General features: G+C 44.5%; 1 protein-coding gene across 1 annotated transcript in view; it reads right to left on the bottom strand.

The window, feature by feature from the left end:
• Nucleotides 1-3,999: 3,999 nt before the first annotated feature.
• Nucleotides 4,000-10,007, bottom strand: part of OAS1 (2'-5'-oligoadenylate synthetase 1) — a 6,630-nt gene continuing 622 nt past the window's right edge. The window contains exons 2-5 of the mRNA XM_027125288.1: nucleotides 6,762-7,068; nucleotides 5,503-5,656; nucleotides 4,264-4,414; nucleotides 4,000-4,100 (exon numbers count right to left, since the gene is read on the bottom strand). Coding sequence (XP_026981089.1) covers nucleotides 4,283-4,414; nucleotides 5,503-5,656; nucleotides 6,762-7,068 — 593 coding nt within the window. The 3' untranslated portion in view covers nucleotides 4,000-4,100; nucleotides 4,264-4,282. The remainder of the gene's footprint in view (nucleotides 4,101-4,263; nucleotides 4,415-5,502; nucleotides 5,657-6,761; nucleotides 7,069-10,007) is intronic.

The following is a 10,007-nucleotide window of genomic DNA, read 5'->3' as shown; positions in this document are numbered from 1 at the left end:
GAAGACATGAATAGAAAAAAGCCTGGGGACTTCCTTGGTGGCACAGTGGTTAAGAATCCGCCTGCCAATACAGGGGACACGGGTTCGAGCCCTGGTCCGAGAAGATCCCACATGCTGCGGAGCAACTAAGCCCATGCGCCACACTACTGAGCCTGCGCTCTAGAGCCTGCGTGCTGCAACTACTGAGCCTGCATGCTGCAACTACTGAGACTGTGCGCCTAGAGCCTGTGTTCTGCAACACGAGAAGCCACCACAATGAGAACCCCGTGCACCACAACGAAGAATAGCCCCTGCTCGCTGCAACTAGAGAAAGACTGCGAGCAGCAACAAGGACCCAATGCAGCCAAAAATATCAATTAAAAAAAAAAGAGAAAAGAAAAAGGCCTGATCTCCCCCAAGGAAGAGGGAACTCTACCAGCAGATGCTTCCCTGGGTTTCCAGCCGGCCAGCCTACCCTGCAGAAATTGGACTTGCTGGCCCCTGCAATGGCACAAGCCGATTCCTTAAAACAAATCTTTCTCTAAATCTAGATCTATAAAACCTATAGTTCTGTTAACCTCAACAGTAAAACAGCCAGTTATTTTACCAGTAAAATGGCTTTATTCGGGAACAGCAGAGAATTTCAATTTGGGACAAGCAGGCTATAGCAAAAGCCATAGGCAAGTCCAACAAACAAAGAAGAGGAACATTACTTTATAGAGAAAAAGGAGGAAGTTGGGAGGGGTTGTTTTGAATGAGAGTCCATTGGAGAAAAGCAAGAATTCAGGCTGATGACAGGTGACTGGCTTAGTTGCTGGGGTAGTCGGTTTCCTCCAAGAGATGCAATGTACATCTTTCCTGTCCAGGCCTGTCATCGACAGTTTTTTCCTGTTGATGCTTCTTGTTGGGGTCTGTTGAAAGACTGTCTTTCCTATGACTGAATTACGGTGGTACTTGAGGTGTGTGAGAGCGCCCCCTTCTGGTCTCCTGACTCCACTTAAAATGAGGTTTCCCTTTATGTGTTCATTTTCACTGTTCAGTTTCTCTGGAGAAAGTTGCTTATCACACCTGCGCATTAAGGGCCCTTCCCTGCCTTTATCTGACTTCTGCTGTAACACCTAGAGGTAGGCTGGGTGGGCAGAGGTCATAAGCCTTCTTTTCTAGATAAGAACATAGAGGCTCAGAGAGTTGAAAAAATTTGCCCAAGGTCACACAGCTTGTAAGTTGTCTGACTAGGTTCTAACTACCCGTTTTCCAAAGTCTATGCTTTATTTTTATTTTTAAAGTATTTTATTTTGAAATCTTTTGAAACACAAAGAACTCTCTCATATCCTTCATCCTGAAAGTCACATTTGCTCCTCATTCTCTATGTATCAGTATCATTATTACTGAGCCATTTGAGTGCATGTTGCAGATAACTGGGCAGAAGCCAAGAGATTTCCTATATACTGCACCCCCCCCCGCCTCCTCCCCCTCCCCCAGCCACACAGCCTTGCCCACTACCAATATCCCCCAGCAGAGTGGGAGAGTGGGACACTTGTTACAAGTGATGAACCTTCATGGACACATCAGAATCACCCAGTCCCCTTTACTCTTAAATACTTCCATATGTATCCCCTAAGAATATGGGTATCTTGTTACATAAACACAGAATGACAACCCCATTCAGAATTGTACCTTTGATACAATGCTATCATCTCTTATAGCATATACAATGGATATATTCTTATATTCAATTTTTACCAGTTATTCCAATGTTGTTCTTTATAGCAACCCCCCCTCCCCCAAATCTAGGATCATGTTACATTTAGATGTCATGTGTCAGAGATGGGTCTCCTGGGAAGCCACTGGGAAAGGGATGGTGACTTTTTATTGGGGGAATCTCTCAGTGTTCTAACGGTCCATCCTTGAAGTAGTTTGATGGGGCAGATTGAGCGTCCCTCATTTGTGGCCCATTTAGTTTGGCCCCAGGGACACCATATTTTATGACCAGCTCCTTAATTCTCTGTGGGTCAGGCTATCCTGACTGCCCCTCCACCCTACCACTCACGAAGAGAAGTGTGTCCACGTCACGGGTAAGTGTTGTCTCATGGCCGCTATGATTTCGGGGTTCTACCATCCCCAGTGCTGTTAGGAGGCCTGTGACAGCATCTTCTATGGAGGAGGCCACCCGAGCTTCTTAGTGATGCTGAGTCCTCTCACTGGCGTATTCTTTATGGCCTTGGTAACGTTGTATTCTCTGCTTTTCCACGGGAGATAATTTGGTGGCTTTTCTGGACTTATATAGCACATCCACCCAAGCATATCCACTTCCCTGACCTTTGAATCCCATCTTCCACCATCTCCCATGGGAATATCAGCATTTTTGTTCTCACCCGGCAGAGGCTCTCACTTTTTCCATTCTAAAAGCCTGGCTAACAGCAACTCTGCACGGTCTCCTGGGGTCCTTGCCAGGGTGTGAAGTCCTGAATTCCAGGAGGGGACTTCCAAGTCAATAAACTCTTCTGCATCTGACCTGACACTGTAGCCCCTTGATCAAGTGCCCTCGGGGTCACTTCCACACACACCCACCTGACTTTTGCTGCTACATGCTGACCGGGTCTTCTGGCTGTTTGGGATATAGGTCCATCCCTCCCTCAGCAGGCCCAGCGCGCCCCCGGCTGGGCTATTTTGGGACTCAACCCTACTCAGTCCTAGTGGGCAGGAGGGCAAGTGGGTGCCGGTCCTGCGGGGTCTTATGGAAGAGAGACCTCTGCAGAGTCTCCTTGCAAGGGGGGAGGTGCTAGCTTTTAACAGAAGGGGTAGATGGGACATTTCTGAACCCCAGGTTCAGAGGAGTCTGGGATTCAAGATTTTCAGGGGCTTCCATTCTTATGTCCGCAGTCTATGTGTCAGGGTCCCATTCTTTCCCAGGTAGGGTCTTGACCTTGCTTAGCAGGCCCGATTATTTTGAGAGTATATAACTCTTTTACACCAACTAGGATGGTGATAATCAAAATGATCATGAATTACAAAGTGTTGGCAAAGATGTGGAGAGACTGAACCCCCCATTTATTGCTGAAGGGGATGTAAATGGTGCAGCTGCTATGGGCTACAGCAAGGTGGTTCCTCAAATGGGGGTGCAGGGAGGGACTCCACCCTTATCTCCTTTGGTTAAACATTAGATCTGCTGGTTTCTGTTTCCCCAGAAGGAACTGCCCATAATGGGGCTTTCTCTCCGGGGAATCAAAAATTTATGACTCCGGTGCTCCAATTTTCATTCCAGCATTTCCGTCATCCCTTACACAGGTGCTCCTCTGTTTCCAAATCTCATGAATTTGGACTTGAACCAACAGCTCCCAATACCAGTGCCCCAGACTTTTCTATAACCTGGGCCGGCTGGCTTTGCACAAACTATCAGAGCTCAGCTGAGAGAAATACTTATTAAATTTTTTTGTGCAAGAAACATTGCTTTATTATTTCTTGTGGTCATACAAACAGTACAAACTTATGGCCAAAAATTAATAAAATCTGAAAATTCAAAAAAGTATAAAGATTAACACATCTCGATTGGGTCCAGCTACATTTCAAGTGCTCAATAGTGATTACTGTATTAACACAGGGCAGTTCTAAAACTTTTCCTGGATAAATAATCAGAGATGTGGACAAAGGGTGAACCAAAGATGTTTGTCTCAGGATTACCTGTAATTGAAACTTGGAAGGATCCTAGTCTATCCAACAGTAGAATATTCCACAAAATGTCAGCTCCATGAGGCAGGGGTTTTTGTCTGCTTTGCTCATTGCTATGTTCCAGTGCCCAGAACGATGCTTGGCACATAGCAGGTGCTCAATTAATATTTTAAGTTGAATCAATGAATACGCACACACACATACACACACATATAATATGCAGATATACTTCTTGGCTCTGTGCCTTGCGGTTAATTAACACCCAACAAATGGCATTTGCTACTATTTTTGTTGTTATTGACAATAAATTGGACTACAGCTCTCCCACCAGGTACAGAGAAGAGCGTGAAGACTGGGACTCCTCTCTTTTGTCTGAGTCTCTCCTGCTGCCTCTCAGAGGATACTGTCGGAGAACAGGCTCTGGTGGGGAGGGAGCTGTGGGAAAAGGCTATCTGTAAAAGAAGAGAGAGCACAGAATGGCGGGAAGGATGGGGGTCAGGAGACCTGGATTCTGGACCCAGGTCTGACACCAACTCATGGCCCTCTCGGGATTGAGGCCCCCCGCCCCGCCCCTAGAAATGAGAGGTCTGGCCCAGATGGCCCCGGAGACCTTGCCTTTAAGAGCTTCTGGCGTTCAGAGGATGGCACATGTCCAGTTCTCTTCCACCTGCGGAGGGGCTCCTCCCTGGAATGTGAGTCTCGGAGAGGTTCTATAGCTCTGTCTAAAACCACAGGCCTCGTACGTCAGGTCACTATGGTCTTGGGGCTGAAAGGGTGAAGCACATGGTCACACTGGAGAGCTGGGCCTCCCACCTTGGCACTGGGTCTCAGTGAACATTTATGGTGGACAGGTGGACACTGTGATGTGCCACCTGGATTCCCTTCGAGGAAGGACACACCCCCTCCTGAGTTGTCCATTCAGTGGCCGATCCATGTTAGGGTAAAGAAGACCTGCCACCTCAGCCTTCTGCAGGACAACTCTGAAGGCCGTTGAAGCTCCAGGGCTCCCCAGCTGCACCTCTCCCTGTGCTGGTACCTGCTTAATTCCCCTCCTTTACACAGGTGTTGGATCCAATGGTCCTCCCCTGAAACATCCTGCACATAAACTTCATCCCAGAGTCTGTTTCCTAGGAAACCCATCTATGACATCATCAACCCTCCCCACCCCGGCATGAGAAAGATCTCTACTCTTGGAGTGGGAAGATCAGACCCTCAGCACCTACTTAGCTGGGTGACATGCCCACGTCCTCAGCTGCTCTGAGTCGCTCATTTGTCACATGATATTGAGGGGGGAGGGGATACAAGGCAGGATGTTTAGCTCAGTGGAATAAACACTGGCGTTAGAGTCTACCGAGTTAGGATCCCAGCTCTACCACTCCCTAGCTGAGTGGCCTTGAGCAGGTGACTTCACCTCTCTGAGCCTCCTTTTCTCATCTGCAAGATGGGAGTAGAAAACATATCTCATGGGGTGTTGTGAGGATTTAATGAAATAATGGAATTTAAGGGGCTTAGAACAGAACCTGAGCCCAAAGCAGGTATTTACTAAGTGGTGGTTGTTATTGTTTACTTTTCTTCTTAGTGGAATGAGCCAACTGGAGCTGTTAAAAAAGTTACTTCCAGACAAGGAGGCATTAATTAAAGAATGAACTCTGGGTGAGGGATGTGAGAAGTCCAGGAGCTCTCTGTATGGGGCCAAAATGATTGTAAAATAGAGAGCACAGCCTGACACTATATGAATGTGAGTGACCTCTAGCAAGAGGCAATTTCTTAGGAAAGAATGGTCTCTATCTACATGCCCCATGCTGTGTGGAGGGGGTGGGGGAAGGACGGCAGGGAAGAAGCAGAAGGTCTCACCGACACATCCCAGGAGCCTACTGGAGACCCGTCCCAATTCTTTAAGCATGGGTAACTCAGCCAGGCTCTAGCCTCTTGTGCCAGCCGCTGCCAGCGACATGGGTCTCCACCAGCAACATTTCCTGTAGGGTCAGCCGGGTCCAGAATCACAGGCCTGAAGAGCAATATTTAGAGAGAGAATAGGTGAGAAGCTGGGCTATGTCTGGGGGATCTAGATGCTTCTGGAAGAGAAAAGTACCAGCCTGGCACAGGCAGGAGGGGTCCAGCAGGGCACTGCTCCCTGGGGTGTGTCCTGGGTGCCCTGCCCTATGGAGCACAGTGAACAGAGGGAGGAGCCTTGCATTTGGGCTTTCATAGACTTCTGTTTGAATCTTACCTCTGCCCTTTATTAGGGGTGTGACCTTGGGCAGGCCTTTTGACCTCTCTAATCCTCAGTATCCTCATCGTGAAATGGGAAGAATTGAACATCCCTACCTCAAAGGATGTTGTATGAGGATCTAGACAAGCATGTGAAATGCTCAGCACAGTAATTGGGACATAATAAGGGGTCAATACATGGCAGTTACAATAATTATAATTTTTACAATGCTATTAGAGTGTGTTAGTCTTATAGCAAGCTCTTAGTTCCTGGGAGCATTTATTATTGTTGCTGCAGCTGTTGTTATTTTAGTTGAAATTTCAGCTGTTTCACTCATTTTTTGTTAAGGTTTGGACAAGCTCTTTACCTTTCAGAATCTTGGTTTAGTCATCTGTAAAGCAGGTAGCATAGTGCCTGCCTCACAGAGTTGCTTGCACATTGTTTTTAAAATTAGATGGAAAGGCTTCCCTGGTGGCGCAGTGGTGAAGAATCCACCTGCCAATTCAGGGGAAATGGGTTCAATCCCTGGTCCGGGAAGATCCCACATGCTGCGGAGCAACTAAGCCCGTGTGCCACAACTACAGAGCCTGCGCTCTAGAGCCTGTTCTCTGCAACAAGAGAAGCCTGTGCACTTCAATGAAGAGTAGCCCTTGCTCGATGCAGCTAGAGAAAGCCTGCACGCAGCAACGAAGACCCAAAGCAGCCAAAAATAAATATATAAATATATATTTTTAATGCTTAAAAAAATTAGATGGTAGTAGTAAAGTGCCCAGCACAGTGATTGACAATAGATGATGATCAATAAATATGGATCCCTCTCACTTCCTACATTTCCAAGGTGCCACAGCTGTATTCATGGGTTCATTTATGTGGGGAGCTAAGCCATGTGGGGATAGAGTACCTGGGTTTTGCAAGTTGCCTTCTCAGGTATTGTCCAGTCATAGGGTTTTCAAAGTCATAATACTTTTCCCAGTAGATGCAGAGGTGCTGGTGCTTCAGGACTAATTCCAAAACAGTCTGAAATCCCTGAGCTGTGTTGAATCTTGTTTCCATGCTTCCTTGCTCCCAAGCATAGACTGTCAGAAGCTCCAGGGCATACTGTGGGGGCAGCGGCTTCCTAAGCTTCTCCTTACACTGAGTAGAGGAAAAACAATCAGAAAAGTGGGTTTCTCTAGCTTTCGTGTAAAGCACATTTCTCATGGACCAAATTCAGCCTGCCACTTGTTTTTGTGTATAAAGTTTTCTGAAAGCAAATCCGCACCTATTCATTTATGTGTAGTTTATGGTGGCATTCATGCTACAAAGGCATTGTTGAGTATTTGTGACAGAGACCGTGTGACTTATAAAGTCTAAAGTATTTGCTAACTTGCCCTTTACGAAAAAGTTTACTGACCCCTGGTTAAAGGCTTGCGCTCTGGATTCTGACTGATGTGGGTTTGAATCCTGGCTCCACCATTATCTGATTCTGAGCAGACAACGTAGACTCTTGGAGCCTTATTTTTTCTCATTTGCCAAGTGAATGGTAATAATTGCACCTTCCTCAGAAGGATGCTATGAAAATTAACTGAGAGGAAGGACTTGTAGTGTTCCTAAGAGCTTAAAGAAGCAAACTTTTTTTTTTTTTTTTTCTGGAGGAAGATATTTAATCCAAAGTCTCCAACTCTTTCACAGATAACTTTCATGTACAATGACCATCACATAAGTATCCAGGCACACAAAGAAACAAGACACTCAGAGTGATGACTAACAAAAACAAAAAAGAAAATAGTAATAAATCTACAAAACTTTAAATATTGAAGATTTAAACACAGGCTTTAAAATAACTAGGAACATTATGTTCAAATATATAAGCATTTGAAATAGTAGGTACCTAGAAGCCAGAAAAAGTAACATGGCAGACTTAAAAAAGAATGAAATAGAAATCCTAGAACAAAAATGGCAAAAATGTAACTAATAGCTCAGTAGCATAGACACAGTTAAAGGAAAAATTAGTGATTGGAAGGTAAATTAGAAGAAACTATTCAGAATAAAGCATGGAGAGAGAAAAAGATGGAAAATGTAGAACAGGGGATAGAGATTTGGAAGAGAGAACGAGGAGGTCTAACATACATTTTATGGGAGTTCTAAGAGGGAAGAAGAGAAAGGGAGAATGATAATATTTTAGAAGAATGGCTGAGAGTTTCCAAAACTGATGAAGGATATCCACAGATTCAGGAATCCCAGTGAAGGACCCCATGAACCCATTAAAAAGGGATCATCATTAAGACACATCAGCTTGAAACCAAACAAAATCAAAGTAAAAGTGAAACATATAAATGCAGCCTGAGAAATAAGATAGATTACCTACAAAGGCACCACAGTGACACTGACAACTGATTTCTCACTAGCAACACTGGAAGATGGAATGATATATCCAATGTACTGAAATGCATACCAATCCAGCAAAAATACCTGACAGCAATGAAGGGAAAATCAAGACATTTGCAGACAAACAAAAACTGCCATATTTACTATCAGAAGACGGTCACCAAAAGAAATCTTAAAGGGCATATTTCAGGAAGAAGAAGAACAATCCCAGATGGAAGGTGAGAGAGGTAGGATAGAATCGATAGTGAAGAAAGCAGTAAACACGCGGGTAGATTCAATGATCATTGGCTCTGTAAAACAATACTAATGCTTTGGGGCACTTGACAATATTGAGAGACTTAAAATATACAACAAAAGTTGGATGTAAGTTAAAGGTGATGATGATGGGGCTAGAGGAGTTAAAGTATTGTACGATTCCTCTATTATTCTAGAAGAGAGAAGAGAGAAAAAGAAAGAGGGGAAGGAAGGAAGGAAGCGAGGGAGGGAGGGAGGAATTAAAGGAGAAAAAAGGAAATAAAGAGACAATTCTTTGTTGAGTAGGACTGTCTTGCTCATTGTAAAACAACTAGTATTCCTGGCTTCTTTCCACTTATTATCAGCAGCATCTTTATCCCACATCACAAAAATGCCTTTATGAAGCTTCAGTATGTCTTGGGGGGCAGTGCTGCACTTGTCAAGAACCACTTTTGTAAGTTCTAAAACGCTCAAGTGCCATGATCAAAATTCTTGCAAAGCAAATTGAGATGTCCAGCAAATGTTTTTAAAGTAGGAAGTTTATCCTTAATTACTTTCTTTAACTCAATTTATTCATCTAAATATATACAGAATGCTTATTACATGTTAAGTAAACTCTTCAGTATGAAGACCCAAATGCTGTTTTTGTTTTTGTTCTGCTGTTTATTAGCTGAAAGTGTCTTCTGACACTTAGTTTCTCTTTCTGTAAAAGGGGTTTAATAATAATACCCTTAACCAGGTCACAGAATCACCACGATGCTTAAATAAGATATGGGACATCTGAAAGTAAACAGAAATGAATATCACATCCACAAAATTTTAAATATGATGAATCTGGCATAAGCTTAGTGCACAATCCGTGTTAGCTTTTATGATGTGTTTTCCTGTGGCAGCTCAGAGAAAGGACATTTATTAGGACCGACTATATGCCAGATATCACGGTATGTGATTTACTATTGCTGTGCCATGTTACTCTTTGCAAATGAGAAAACAGGAACCACAGAGATGTTAATTCACTTGTCCAAAGCCAGACACCTAGGAAGTGAACAGAAGTGTGTGTGTGTGTGTGTGTGTGTGTGTGTGTGTGTGGTGATGGCGTGGGGACGTAGCACTCATTAATTCATCTAACAATTATTTTTTGAGCTCCTATTACGCACCAGGCACTGTTCTAGGTCCCTGGGATACAGCAGGGATTCAAACATAAATCCTTCTGTTCCTGTACATTTTTAGTGGGGAGATAGACAATAAACAAACAAATAAGCACATGCAAAGGCCCTGAGGCTGGAGTAGAGTTTCCCTCCTGGAGGATTAATGAAGAGGAAAGCATAGCCTGGGGGTGGTGGTGAGGGGGCAGAGACTGGGGCTCAGAGAGGTCGAGGGCAGATCCTGTGAGCCTCCCAAGTGACTTGGACCAGGGTGGGAGTGACTGAGGTGGTGATGGTTGATGATAATGGGTATATTTTAGATACAGGACCAAGCCATTTACAGACTGGCTGGATGTGTGTGTGTGTGTGTGTGTGTGTGTGTGTGTGTGTGTGTGTGTGTG

This window comes from Aethalodelphis obliquidens, unplaced genomic scaffold (assembly GCF_003676395.1).
Source record: "Aethalodelphis obliquidens isolate GAN/ISIS:26980383/991018 unplaced genomic scaffold, ASM367639v1 scaffold28, whole genome shotgun sequence".
Taxonomy (NCBI): domain Eukaryota; kingdom Metazoa; phylum Chordata; class Mammalia; order Artiodactyla; family Delphinidae; genus Aethalodelphis; species Aethalodelphis obliquidens.
Note: the sequence above shows the minus strand (reverse complement) of the source record. Positions and strands in the feature narration are given on the sequence as shown.